General features: G+C 36.9%; 2 protein-coding genes across 2 annotated transcripts; both read left to right on the forward strand.

The window, feature by feature from the left end:
• The first annotated feature begins 1,369 nt into the window (after positions 1 to 1,369).
• LOC129373495 (cytochrome P450 2F2-like) lies at positions 1,370 to 8,176 on the forward strand. The gene is made up of 11 exons (XM_055051498.1): positions 1,370 to 1,594; positions 2,621 to 2,783; positions 4,212 to 4,364; positions 4,509 to 4,669; positions 5,009 to 5,077; positions 5,350 to 5,454; positions 5,689 to 5,827; positions 6,504 to 6,589; positions 6,913 to 7,014; positions 7,081 to 7,222; positions 7,635 to 8,176. The coding sequence occupies exons 1-11, from the start codon at positions 1,433 to 1,435 to the stop codon at positions 7,820 to 7,822; spliced, it is 1,470 nt and encodes a 489-aa protein (XP_054907473.1). The 5' UTR covers positions 1,370 to 1,432; the 3' UTR covers positions 7,823 to 8,176.
• Positions 8,177 to 9,577: 1,401 nt separating this feature from the next.
• LOC129373424 (cytochrome P450 2F2-like) lies at positions 9,578 to 14,653 on the forward strand. The gene is made up of 11 exons (XM_055051373.1): positions 9,578 to 9,856; positions 10,789 to 10,951; positions 11,460 to 11,621; positions 11,706 to 11,866; positions 12,409 to 12,477; positions 12,724 to 12,828; positions 12,964 to 13,102; positions 13,314 to 13,399; positions 13,603 to 13,704; positions 13,779 to 13,920; positions 13,995 to 14,653. Exons 1-11 carry the CDS (start codon positions 9,695 to 9,697, stop codon positions 14,180 to 14,182), a joined length of 1,479 nt encoding a protein of 492 aa, XP_054907348.1. The 5' UTR covers positions 9,578 to 9,694; the 3' UTR covers positions 14,183 to 14,653.
• Positions 14,654 to 14,925: the final 272 nt, after the last annotated feature.

Raw genomic sequence — 14,925 nt, forward strand, 5'->3', positions numbered from 1 at the left:
TGTTCTAAATATGCTGAAAGTCTGGTATTAGTTTCAGCAATGTGGAACTTTAATGTAACATTTTAACCAACAATTGACAGAAATCAAGGAAACTGAAACGTCTGGACTGTCTGTTTGTAAATGAATAATTAAAATTGGCTGAATGCAGCTCAGGGTTTCCACAGACGATTCTCATTTCTGTTGCTGGTAACAAAATAAAAATGGTATCTTAATCAACGACTTAATTCTTAGCATTAAGTCTAGTTAGTAAACTGAACAACTTTGTCACCCTTTCTGACTTTCTTAATGAAATTAAAAGTTGTAGCAGAGCAGATAAAAAGAAAAAAGAATCACTATAGAGTCATTTAGCATTTTAGCTGAAAAAAAAAAAAGAAAATCAATCCTGAGTTCTTTTATCTTGGTGATTTTTGACCATCAGTGCAAAAAAGTTTGCAGTATTTACCTTTCACACTAAAACATTTGGGCTGCATTTGGTAGTGTTCACTCTAAATGTCATGAAGCAGAATTTATTGTGATGTTTCATAAAGTTCATTATCAGATTAGAAATTTTTTACATGCAATTTGAAACAAGAATTTAAATGATTCTAAAATAAAATTAAATTGATGTTGAGTAAAAATAATAGAGAAATGTGTGTCCTTTAACTAGAGGAGGAAAGCCTTTTTCTTGCATATTGTGAAATAATTATTTGGTTTAAAATGCAGCATTAGGTTAAAACTCACAATTCGAGATTAATGAACTAATAAACAATGTTTAGACAACATTGTTTTTGTCTCTTGTTGTTAAATCAACTTTATGAACTTTAATTTCTGAGTTAAAACCAAATGAATTTTCTTGTTGACTTAAATTGCATTTTCAAGGCAGCAGGTGGGCTTTTATTTTCATGTTAAACCACCTTCAAATATTTTACAGTTCATTAAAAATGTTTTAGTGCTGTCAATCACTCTTGTGCTCACCTGCTCCACCTTGCTTTCTGCTACGCTAGAGCTGGTTCACCACAACATAGCCTCCCATGAATGCTAAGGCTAGTTAGCATGGCCACTATGCTGACACCAGATAAATGTAATGATAAGTTGTTAACACATTAAGCAGCATTGATTGACAGCGCGAAGCCCCTCCTCCTGGCTCTGCTTTGATGTTTTTGGTTGGGAGTGGAGCATTTCTTCAGATTATCTGTTTTGTGTTATACTGTCACATCATGGTGACAGTTTTAATAACTATGGAAAAACATATTTTGGTTAAAGTTACATACTGCAGTTTTAAGCTGAGTGAAACTGGCATCTGCTTTGTGAGTGTAAGCCTTTGCTAGTGGGAGACCTGTTTGTCTTTGCCCCACCTTAGGGACACAGGAACAAAGAATTCAACCACAGGAGGCAGGACTGAGAGCGGAGCCCGGCCGCTCCTACTGCAGTCCACCAGAGCTTCCCAGCCATCATGTTGGCTTCTGTGCTTCTCCTGTGCATCTGCATTTTATTCCTGTTATTCCAGCTCAAACCTCGGAGACCCAAGAACTTTCCCTCTGGGCCCCCCACGCTGCCGCTGCTGGGGAACCTTTTAAACCTCAGCCAGGAGAACCCGCTGACGGACTTGGAGAGGGTAAGAAACATAACTTAACTTTTAATTGTGATCTTAGAAATCAAGTGCAAAATATGCTTTGAAATTATACTTTTTTCAAAAAAGTATAATTGTTTTAAAGAGTTCTTTTAAAGTTTAAAAGAGTAAAAGTTGAAAGTACCCACAATTAAATCTTCTTAAGTAAAGTACAGATCCATTAAAAATGTGCTTAAGTACAGTAACAAAGTACAAGCACTTTGTTGCGTAATTCTTAATGAACTGTAAAAATCTTTACCTTATTTCTGATCTATTTGGCTTTTCTTCAGCCTTTTTACTGAAATGATCAGAACGAAACTCAAATGCATTCAACATGTTCCTGCATTTCCAGCCTTTAAAGTCCAGTTTGTTCAGAAAAATGAGTTTTACTTGTGTAAATATCAGTGCAGAAGTCAGTCAGAGTTGACTTCTTACACATTTGGCATGTTTCCATCGGGGAGCGTTTTGCCATTTGTATCTTTTGTGAACTAATTACTGGGTGGGTCTATTCCAGTCATTAATGATACGTTACTGAAAGATAATGAGGTTGAGACATTTCAGACATCAGCTTTCAGTACTGACTCATTTGAAGTGTGTTTGTTAGCTTCAAACTTTATATTTTCAGACTTAGGGTTGTTTTTGTTGTAAGCTAAGCACTGGAAAAGTTAATCCTGTTCTTTTTAGATTGAATTTTAAATTAAACTATGTCTCCTTTATCTGTGAATCTGTGAATAGAGTTACAGCTGGCTGTACTTTATGAGAATCTATTTATAAAACAATGTTTTTTCTACATTTTAAACTATTTTGTCATTTTTAAATACCAGCAGATTTCCTGACTTTTATTCACATACAGGAAAATAGCTGAACAGAACAATATCATAACATAATAGACATCAATGAAATGTGATCGTTCTCATGCAGTGAATTAGGATTTTTCACTGAAAACGGTCCAACTGTGACACAGTTCTGGTTTAATAAGGTTTCTAATATTGGTGTTAACTGTTAAAATTACATTTTGTGTTTCCCCAACAGTTCAGAAACTCATATGGGAACGTATACAGTCTGTTCCTTGGTCCCAGACCCGCTGTGGTCCTCAACGGGCTGAAGGCCATGAAGGCGGCGATCGTGGCCAAAGGTGCTGATTTTGCTGGAAGACCACAAGACATGTTTGTAAATGATGTCACCCAGAATAGAGGTAGGTATTACGTCCCAGAAGCGTCTCGAAGCATTTGAGAAATGATTAAGAGAGAACCAAAGGTGTCAAACATAAGGCCTGGGGGCCAAATCTGGCCAGCTGAAGCTTTTTATGTGGCCCTCTCGATTCTAGAAGGATGCATAAATAAAACCTATTTATGCATACGGTTCTGTGCTTAAATATTATTAGCAGTCATTACATTAGTTATTGCTTCCACTTTTATTGCGATTGCGGAAATTCACACAAAATCAACAAATTGTGAAATTTTTTTCAACAAACTGAGTTTATTGAAAAATTTCCAGGAAAATGACCAAAAACACCTTCTGGAAGTGATGGCAACTCCTACCTGCAGGTGGCAGTATGTTTTACTTCTGCACTCCTGCCTCAGTCTTACTTGATGTCAAGTTTTATCTGTGATCAGTAATAAAAAGTCACATTTATCATCACACTTAAGCGCAAATATTGCAACATGTCTTGTAAATATTTCTAAATTTACACCAGAAAAGTTTTTATTGTAATGGCAGAAAAATGGCTGAAAAAAATTGAGACATTTTTCTGATCAATTTGAAACTGTTCAATATTATTTCATTTTAAGAAAAACTTAAGAATCAAGTGCAGCGACGTTTGTAACAGTTCATCAAGTTTATTGATACAATCTGAGACAACCGGCCCTTTAAGAACATTTGAGAACTTCAAATATCTCTAATATCGAGTTAGAGATATTGTCAGTAATTTCTATTTTTTTTCAGAAAGATAAAGAAAAATGAGAAACTCCAAAATCATTTCAGGTGGCGTAACAAGGGGAACGAGCCATTGATGTTTCTAGGCTAAATTTCTTGGAAGATATAAATTACAATTGTAAGATTTTATAGGAAAAACACATTTTTATACAAAACCTCAGAGTTTTAGAGTTCTATGGAGCATTGGGGCCATATTAACAATCTCATGATATTATGAGAGTAAAGTCTAAATAATATGAGAATAAAATCGTAACTTTTTTCAAGAAAAACTCAGATATTTTTTTGATCAATCTGAGAAATCTTTAAGAAAAAACTTGAACATTTTTGCGTTTCAAACAATAAAGATTTTTGAATTTTTCAATTCAAAAAGTTTAACTAGAAAATGTCTGAGATTTATTTCAGCATTTCAGAGTTTTTGACTGTTAGAACTGAGAAATTTCCAAGTTTTTTTCTAGAATTTAACATAAATATTTACCTAAGATTTACTCAATGGTGACTAACTTTGTAATCCCTTGTATTCATTACATTCAGTTCTTTGTATATTTACATTCAGTAAATATACAAATATTTACATATTTGTATATTTACAAATATGTAAATATACACATTTGTGTCTAATCTGACACAAATATGCATAAAATCTATTTTGTGAGTGTAAATCTTTGTTGTGTTCCCATGTTTGTTTCAGGAGTGATTCTGGCAGACTATGGTCTGAGATGGAGAGAGCATCGGCGCTTTGCTCTGATGACCCTCAGAAACTTTGGTCTCGGAAAAACGTCCATGGAAGACCGAATTCATGATGAGATTCAATACACAATCAGAACTCTGGAACAGAGCACAGGTATTTCATCTTGGATTTTGAGTATACTTTACTTTCTGTGACACTTACAGGATTAAAAATGATCTGTTTCTTAAAATTCTCTCATTTTAATTTAATTTTTTTTGATTTAATGGGATTATTCTCTGGGTTTGGTCATTTCTGCAGGCGTCACGCTGAGTCCACAGGTTATGTTCCATAACGCCGCCTCCAACATCATCTGCCAGGTTTTGTTTGGCAAACGCTACGAATACAATGATGAGTTGATTAAAGTTATCGTTCAGTGCTTCACCGAGAATGCAAAGATTGCCAACGGACCCTGGGCAATGGTGAGGCAAAGCCCATCTCTGAGTTGCTAGAACTAAATCATATATTTAAATTTTTCCTGCCGAGTCGATGGAAAGCAGTTAATCTTGGTCATAAGATGAAGTCTTTCTGTCAGACATCTGTTATAACAAACCTTTTGACCTCATCTGTTAAAACAAGACCTTTCTGTCTGTTTGTCTAAGATTGAAATTGTCGTATTTGCTTGTTGTAGTTCAGGTCAGATCAGTCTCCTGTTTGAATTCAGAGACCATTCTTCTGAAATAAATCTGTTCAGACCAGTTGGTGTGAAACAAACCAGAACTTATGAGGATTATAACTTAATGTCTTGTTTCTCTTTGCAGCTTTACGATTGTGTTCCCATAACTCGCTATTTGCCACTGCCATTCAAAAATGCCTTTAGAAACTACAAGGTAATGTAACAAAGCTTCTACTAAACTAAACACATGTTTGCTGTGGAAGATGAGCATTATAGCAAAACTGTAACGCTTCACTTGTGAAAGTAAATCTGTCACTTTCAGGTAACAATTCACTGCTGGACAATAAGCATGAAATAAAAAGTCATTTCAGGTGGCATAACAATGGGAACGAGCCTTTTGCTGTCGGGTGTTAATGTAAAAATGCATTATGGAGAAATCTCCATAATTTTCCAAATTTCTTTGCTTTGAATGGTTTTTCTGTTTAGACTTGTCAGAATATTGTAATGAACTTGGTGAAGGAGCACAAGAAGAGCAAAGTCGCCGGGGAGCCGCGGGACTTCCTGGACTGCTACCTGGATGAATTAGATAAGGTCTGTGTGTAACAAAAGGTCTTGGATTGATATTGAATTGGTTTAGTTGTCCAACATGTATACATGATGGACATACAAAAATCCATACAGATTGTAACCAACATCAGTTGACTTTAATTTGAAATGACTGAAGGATTTTATCTTCTGGCGCTTCTGGTGCATTTCTTAAAGTACAACTAAGGGTAATTATCTTATTTTAATTTGCCTTACATTTGTATGTGTCTCCGTCTGCAGAGGAAGGATGACGGTTCTTCATTTTCAGAGGAGCTGCTCACAAACTACATTATGGATCTTCATTTTGCTGGGACTGACACCACCTCCAACACTCTGCTCACTGGATTTCTCTACCTGATGAACTTCCCACACATACAAGGTAACCTGCACAACGCTTACAGGCCCATAAATGCAATGTTTGTGTGTCAGGTTAAATGTAGCAATCTTTTTATTGTTTTCTACAAAAACATCTGTTTTCTCTTGTGGTTTATTGCAAACACAAATGAAAATATTCCTGCAGAACATTTTGTTCTAATTCAGAAATACTTTCCTGCTCCCAAAGGAAAATCAAATGTTGTGTTAATAGTTATTGTAGCTGATGATGCAGCTGTCTGATCAATTTTTATAATAAAGATGAATGAAAATGCTATTAGAATAATTTAACACAATGAAAATGAAAATAGTCTTGAGTTTTTATTTGTCCCGTTTGGTCGGGTGACTCCTGTTTTCTTTTTAGCAATGTTTTAAAAATGGTATGAGGCTGATCTAGTATTTAAATATTTAGATCTGAGGTGCAAACCAAGAGTCATAGTCTTATTGACACAGTTTTATTTAGTGTACCTGAGAGTCTGATTTGATCACAGAGTGGAAATTTGAGTGAGAAAAGCTCAAGAAAAAGAACAAAACCAAAGTAGAAAACGATTCCTTCTGTCATCTTTGTGACCGTTTGTTTTCACTGCTGCTTCAGTTTTGCTTTAATCATCTGACCAGTCAGTATTCTCTTTAAATGAGAATATGGTAAGGAGAATAACATGCAGCAACACTGGATTCCTCAGAGCGATGTCAGCAGGAGATCGACCAGGTGCTGCAGGGGAAGGACCGGGCCAGCTTCGAGGACAGACTCAGCATGCCTTATGTGCAGGTACAGCACATCGGATGATTTATTTCTGATTTATATTCAGAACAATGACCTGTAGCAACAAAAGAGAAATCAGTTTTTTAAAAGGGATGCTGCACTGCCCTGCAGAGGTCGTCCATGAAACTCTGGTTAGGATATATGATCTGAAGGAGACAAACAGAAGAACTTTATGAATTAAACAAATATTTGCATAAAAATTCTGGTTTTCGGAGCTTGAAAATGTGTTTGCTTGGACTGTTTTCCAGTTGTAACTTTAAGCCGTTTTGTTTTCCTGGTTTTATTTGTCTGTGCTTGAATTTAATGATAGAAAATTTGTGTTAAATCAGGCTGTGATCCATGAAATCCAGAGGATTGCCAACACGGTTCCTCTCAGTGTCTTCCACTGCACCACCAAGGACACAGAGCTCCTGGGATACTCCATTCCCAAAGTGAGTCAAACATTAATGACTTCATAAGAGCAACAGCAATGCCATCATGTTGTTGTTTGGTTTCAGGGTACAATAATCATCCAGAACCTGACCTCAGTCCTGAGGGAAGAGGGACAGTGGAAATTCCCTCATGAGTTCAACCCTGAAAACTTCCTGAATGAACAGGGAGAGTTTGTCAAACCTGAGGCCTTCATGCCTTTCTCTGCAGGTAAGCTGAGATGAGGGCCGTCGTAGATTGAAAATAAAAGGCGTAAATGTCCGCCAATGCACTGTGAAATGTTTAGATTAATTTCAGAAATTTTGTAGAAAAAAAATTCTGAGTTTCAAAAGTCCACTTTTGTTTTTTTTGTTTTTTTTTTACAAATTTTTAACTTTTGTAAAAAAAGTTGAAATTTCCAAGATTTTTTCTAGAAATGTTCTGAGATTGATCTAAAAATTTCTGTGTTTCTTTCATGCAAATTTTTGACTTGGAGTTCAGAAATATTGTTGTTTTTCTAGAAGATTTCTGAGATTATTCTTTGTGGGAAATTTAATCCTACCTCTTTTCTCTCTGTGATGACCCAACACATCTTTGCTCATGGGAGTTGGTAAGTCAGTGAAATGAATCATTTTCCCTCCAGGTCCTCGGGTTTGTCTTGGAGAGGGTCTGGCCCGCATGGAGCTCTTCCTCATCACGGTGACTCTGCTCAGGAAGTTTAAGTTCATCTGGCCGGAGGATGCAGGAGAACCTGACTTTACTCCAGTCTATGGAGTCACTCTAACGCCAAAACCTTATCACATGAAGGTCCAACTGAGATCTTCAGTGTGATTCTGAGTTTAATGAGCAATTTACAACTGAAAACTAAATAACTGCCTCTAAGCAACTCTTAGTGTTTAACAACCTTACTTTTATTTGCATAAGCATTTTTATGGTGTATTTCAGTGACTGCTACATCGCCACATACAGGCACGGAGGAATTACTACAACATTTTTCTTCAATGAACAAAGGTCTTTCCAGAACTTTTTATGTGTATAGAGAACATTTTAGAAATGAAAGGAAAAACCTAATGTTTACCAAACTCTCAATGTGTTTCGCACCAAAACCTGCAATAATGCAGGAGTTTTTATCCTGGCCTTGATTGTTGGCACTGAATGAAAAGATTAAAAGTGTTTCTCACTTTATCTGTTTGTGATCAGATTATTTTGCAAGGAGAAACTAACCAATGTCTTGTCAATACATTATCAGGTGTCCACAAATCATTTATTTATTCTGGATATGTCAACTTTCATCTTCTTCTCTTCTGCTGGATAATTATCAGTTTCCACCTCAGCCTGTCCTTCACTTTCTCCTCTTTAGATTCTGTTTCACTAAATACTTGAATATTTTTTAAACTCTTCGTTCTTTTGTCTTTCATGTTTGTTCTTTTACACATTGAAAACATTTCAGTCTTCCTAAGTTTATCAAAAAAACTCAACCTCCTAAAAGGTTGAGTTTTAGGAGGTTGAATTTTCTTTCTGATCTCCTTTCTGAGATCAGAAAGGAGATTTTCACTCTTTTTGTGAGTGAAAATCTGAACATTTTCATTGGCTGCTGTGTTTTCCAGCAGCCATTGTACAGAGTTAAAACTAGCTTACCAAATGTGTTGTAGCTCAACTTGGGTGCTGGTTCTGTGCCTGCTGATTTATGACTTCACATGCTAGAGGTTTTTGAAACGGCTTCTTTTCCAAACACCAAAGAACATAAATTTACTGCCAAAAACTTTTGGGGTGTTTTTTTTTCCAAGCATTTGGACCAACAAGGAAGAGCAAAAATGGTACAAAATGTGAAGTTTGCATAATATGTCCCCATTATTTATTCATTTATTTTTACCTCAAATAGAAACAGGATCTTTTTAATGTGGAAGCTGCAATATACTTATCAGACCAGCAAATGTATTTCATTTACTCCTCTTCAAATACAAACTTTGTATTTGGGATGTTTTCCCAGATTAGAGGAGTATAAAACCTGAATGGTGGTTCTTCATGTTTGGTTCTGGTTCTGGGGACGCAGAGCAGACCAGAACCAGAAGGTCGGAGTGGTCTGAAGATTGATACAACAACAACAGATCTTTAATGTATTTTTGTACTAAGCCACCCAATACGGTGATTTATTAACAAAAGTATTTTAAAGTATGTTTTCTGAGCCAGTGGACTTCAGAACCGGGGCAATGGTTCTATCTTCGAGGGTTTTAGTGACACTGACACCAGGAAGCATGCAGAGTTCAGTTGTTGGCCTCAGCTGCTGCCTCCCAAGGCTTCCTGCTTTCCCTTGTACCACACCCTGCACTATTGTTGTATTTAATACCAGAGTTTATATGAAGCAAAGCACACCAACAACAGTCAGTATTCAGAATGGATTAAGTGGAAAGTAATGGAAACATTTTATATTTGAGGTATTTTAGGTGAGCCAGACTGGTTCCAGTACAGATCTGACAGGACAGATGGTTCCTGCGCTCTTTATCTACAGCGTTAGCTTATCAGTGGACTTTAGATCTGTCCAGATAGTTCTTGTCAGATCATATCTGAACTTGTTCCTTGTTACCTCTTTTTCATTCACCTTTCAAACAGAGAAACAAAGTCCTTCAACAAACTGGGCAGGGCTGACCGCAGCAGCTCTATTCTGACTGTTAGACTTGTCTTTCCTCCTCTTCATATACAAACATGTTTGTATCAGTCTTTCTGCTATGGCTTTTTGTTTGGTTTGTCATCATCCTGTTCAAATCTCAGAGGCCAAAGAACTTCCCGCCTGGACCGCCTGTCTTGCCTGTCCTGGGGAATCTTTTGAACCTGAGTCTGGAGAATCCACTGAAGGACTTTGACAGGGTAGGAAATCAACGCATCAAACATTTTAACGTTTAAATGTCTTAAAAGACAGAAGCAACGTTTGGTTTAGGATTGCAAGAGTTCCAGTCAAGCTGAATGGTGAAAGCAATACACTTGAGAAGTGTTAACTTCTCAAGTGTATTGCTTGAGAAGTTAACACTTCTCTGAAGGATTTTGCATGAACAAAGGTCATGTTCAATGAACAAAGGTTCATCTGTAGGATTTTGCATTTGCAAACTTTAAGTGATTGGATAATACCAACAAAACTGTCTGCACACTTGGAGTAATGCCAACCAGCGTTAGAGTTTATGCACAGAGGACTTGATAAGCCAGTGTTTGCATAGATAATGCATATTCAGGTTTTGGAATGACTAAATCTGGATATATTGACAAGGAATTATTGTTCAATGTCAAAGGTTTCATTTGAACATTTTGTGAATTTTCTTTTAAATCTTGAACTCCTGCATAATCAGTTAAATATTTCAGAAATGTTTTCAGAAACAAAACAGTCAGGATGGTGAACACAAAGTTTATATCACAGGATGAAACAAATCACATGTTTGCAACACAGTTCACTGCAAATTGTTCAGTAAATCAGAATATTGTCGAATGTCAAACAAATTATATAGATTAACTATGCTAAGACTGATGTATACAATTTAAAAAATGTGAAATACTCAAATTTTATGAAAAACTAAATTTTTAATTGTTTATGGACTGGAAGCTGAAATGAACAGAAATAAGCTATTTTATGCTAGCATAAGTAACTAATCTACAAGAGTTACAGTTGTGGAAATAAACCAAAGAAATGATTTAACTTTTTGACATTTTGAAACTTTCAATAATACATGTGTGTGCAAATCTTAAACTACAAGACACCAATGATGGACAAGTGTTTCAAAATCACTGACACTTATATTTTTTCCTCCCAGCTGAGCAAATCTTACGGAAACATCTACAGTATTTACATCGGACCGAGACCAGCAGTGTTTCTGAACGGGCTGAAGGCCATGAAAGAAGCCATGGTGATCAAGGGTGCAGATTTTTCTGGACGGCCCCAAGACTTGTTTGTCAACGATGTTTCCTGCAGGAATGGTAGGCATTACTCTGGTATTACTTTACATTAGATAAAAATTGTGCTCATGAACTTTGCAAAAATCAAGAGGAAATGCACAAAAAACAGAGCAAGAACAAAGGCAGGCCATGTTTCTGTGAACTTTGTAACTGACAGCCATCTTGGCAGGCAGTTGTGTTAAGTTGTGTGTGTTGTGTTAAGTTTCACTTGGCACTTCAATCAGTGGGAGACGGGAGGCAGCTTGTCTCTGTCTCTGGTTGATCCCGACAGCATCCATTTTGTTCATGTATCTTTTTCTTGCACATCTTTTTCAAGCGTGTCCACATGTTTTCTTTTTGTTGGTCTCGAGGCCATCGGTCCGATATGTAATGCATTTGCACTTGCCTACAAAAACTTTCGGTTCAGGCTGGTGGGATCTGTGTATTCTGAAAATATGACGGAGCATAGAGAGCTAAAAATAAAAGCAGATACAAGCTGGTCATTGAAAGGAAGAGGCTAAAAAATGAAAGTGTTTTTGTGTTGCTGCAGGTGGTGTTGGAGTGATTCTGGCAGATTACGGCCCAAGCTGGCGGGAGCATCGCCGCTTCGCTCTGATGACTTTGAGGAATTTCGGTTTGGGAAAGAAATCAATGGAGGACAGAATTCATGATGAGATTCAACACACTATTAAAACACTGGAGGGCAGCATCGGTATGTCATTGATTACTCCATGCAGCCCCTCTATGTTTTCTGTTCTGTAGCCTGTTTTAAATGTCTGTGTTGATTTTCATGCAGGTAAAACTCTGAGTCCTCGGGTCATGTTCCATAATGCCGCTTCCAACATCATCTGCCAGGTTCTGTTCGGAAAGCGCTATGAGTACGACGATGACATGATCAAAACCATTGTTCAGTGCTTCACTGAAAATGCCAAGATAGCCAATGGGCCCTGGGCCATGGTGAGTTAAAGAAGGGCCCTTCACCTCTCCCCTATAGCAGAAAATTTTACTCATAATGCCATCAAAGTCTTTCATGTAACACAGTGACATATTTGTGATGCAATGTGCTAATATGCACATAAGCATGGGACAAGAAGTTAGAATTAAACCCCACAACTTTCTGATTGCAAAACTATTTCTCTTCGCACTGTGATGTCACTTATTGATAAAATGCATTATTCTGGCTATTAAAACGTTTTCTACTAGCAGGGTGATTCGTAGATGAGAAATGTTTAGATTAATCTAAAAACTTTTGTAGAAAATGAATGGACATTTTCAATTTGAAAAGTTGAAAATTTGTCATAAAAAACTGAAAACGTCCACAAATTTTCTAGAAAATTTATAAAATGTATTTCTATACTTTTTTCTATTTCATCAATTTATTTTTCTTTTCTATCTACAGTGACCCTAATATGCTGTGGTAGATTTGTGTGTAAATAAAACCATGGAATAAATACCCGTATTTCTCTTCAAACAATGTAATTTTTTATTTTTCTCTGCAGATATATGATTCCATCCCCTTTTGTCGTAACCTCCCGCTGCCATTCAGAAAGGCCTTTAAGAATGCACAGGTAAAAACTATATTTTCTACCAAGTAAATAACCAAGTATTTCTGCATTTCCAGCTAATTTTGCTTCAGTTTTTCCATCATCTTGTGAATTAAAAAAAAAATTATTTAGGAACTGTAACGAATTTGTTTCTAATCACTATCAACTATATATAAAGTCTGTAAAACATTACATTTTTCTAACTTAGAAACCCTTTAGCAGCAGCTTTATGATGTACACCATTTCCATAACAAAAAATATTTTCTTTAGATTTGCCAGAACTATATTAAATGCTTGGTCACTGAGTACAAGAAGACCAGAGTTCCTGGGGATCCTCGGCACTTTGTTGACTGTTACCTGGATGAACTGGAAAAGGTTTGTAAGTCATCCAACATGTGAGGCCTACATAAGAAACTCACAAAGTCCATCACCTCCAGGAGCTTGTGCAGCGGAAAGTTCTCGATGCATTTTGCCTTTGTTTATAAAAATCATAAGCTGTCCTCTTTTCAGAGAGGCAATGACGGTTCCTCCTTCTCAGAAGCTCAGCTCATGATTTACAGCCTGGATCTTCACTTCGCTGGGACTGACACGACGTCCAACACCCTGCTGACAGGATTCCTCTACCTGATGAACTACCCACATGTCCAAGGTGTGACTCACGTTCCATCAATGTGTTTATGTCCCATTAAGCTCTGTCACTGGAAAGACGCAAAATCTAATCAAGTATTTTTGTCTATTTCAATTGATAACAGTAACAGAAGTAACAGTGGCGCTGCAGATTAAATAACTGGACCAGAGCAGTAAAGTGTAGAAATGGATCATATGGGACTGATGCTTCTATATTTTTATTCCTCCCTCAGAACGATGTCAGGAAGAGATAGACCGGGTTCTGGAGGGAAAGGACCGGGTCTGTTTTGAGGACAGAAACAGTATGCCTTACGTCCAGGTACCATCGCATCAACATATAACTAAGTTACTCTGTGAAATAGTTTTTTTTTCTCTTGCAGCCATTTCCTATTTGATCTTGTTGCTTCATTTACCCTTTGAAATTCAAATTAATTAAGTGCAATAATGACCAAATAATTACACTTACAAACACGTTTTATTGCTTCAAGTCAGAAAAAGTGTAAAAATGATTCCTTCATCCAGGCTGTGATCCATGAGATTCAGAGGATTGCCAACACGGTTCCTCTCAGTGTCTTCCACTGCACCACTAAGGACACAGAGCTCATGGGATACTCCATTCCCAAGGTAGGTGAGCAAAGTTTCTTCAAGTTTTTTTTTTGCAAAAGAGACACTAAGACGATATTTCTGCTTCTCTTCAGGGTACAATGATCATCCAGAACCTGACCTCAGTCCTGAGGGAAGAGGGACAGTGGAAATTTCCTCATGAGTTCAACCCTGAAAACTTCCTGAATGAACAGGGAGAGTTTGTCAAACCTGAGGCCTTCATGCCTTTCTCTGCAGGTAAGCTGAGATGTGTCACGGTTGAGGCAACCTCATTGAAGAGTGGGCTGGATCTTCTGGTTTCTCTCTTCCAGGTCCTCGGATGTGTCTTGGAGAGGGTCTGGCCCGCATGGAGCTCTTCCTCATCACGGTGACTCTGCTCAGGAAGTTTAAGTTCATCTGGCCGGAGGATGCAGGAGAACCTGACTTTACTCCAGTCTATGGAGTCACTCTAACGCCGAAACCTTATCACATGAAGGTCCAACTGAGGTCCAAACAGTGAGGAGCAGAAACTTACTGTGTTTTCTTCACAAATGTACATAAAACTTTGTCAATTTTCTGCTAATGTTGGGGGAAAAAAATCCCAACTGAAGTTGCCATTAAAAAAAAAAGTTTGTTAAAGAGCATGCCATGTCATCATCCTTCCACTACCTCCTATCGTCTTCTTCATCGTTTCCGCCAGTAGTAACGTCTGGTTATTGATCACATGACTCGTGTGATGCAAAAAAGTGTTTCCATTCCAGTTTTACAAAATACACAAATTTCAATGCAGCTGTAAAACCACCTCATGCTAATGCAAAAACCTTTTAACTCAAAAATTTGAGTTTCCATTAAGCAAATTTATCTTTGTAATTTCAATTTGCACCATTTTATGGTCAATTCCTCAGCAGTTACAGATGAGGAATAAAAGATTGGATAAAAAAAATCTGATTAATCAATGTATTTTGGTACTGCTGTTAATGAATAATAAATTAAAAAAAATTTTCAAAACCAAAGAGTTTTCATTCTTCCATTCAATTGTTTATTTATGACATGCAACTTTACATGTTGCATGTTTTATTCTGTGAAAACTTGCAGCACACATTTGGAGAAACAACGGGGGAAAAATTACATTTAAGTTGGTATTTTATTGAAAACATCCATAAATAGAGAGGCACTTTGAACATATAGTGTCATTATGATGAAAATTGGTCCCCAGACTTTAATGGTGGGAATTTTTTTTTTTAATTGTTTTTATTTGCTATT

Source organism: Poeciliopsis prolifica, unplaced genomic scaffold (assembly GCF_027474105.1).
Source record: "Poeciliopsis prolifica strain line A6 unplaced genomic scaffold, Auburn_PproV2 SCAFFOLD001, whole genome shotgun sequence".
In the NCBI taxonomy this organism is placed as follows: Eukaryota; Metazoa; Chordata; class Actinopteri; order Cyprinodontiformes; family Poeciliidae; genus Poeciliopsis; species Poeciliopsis prolifica.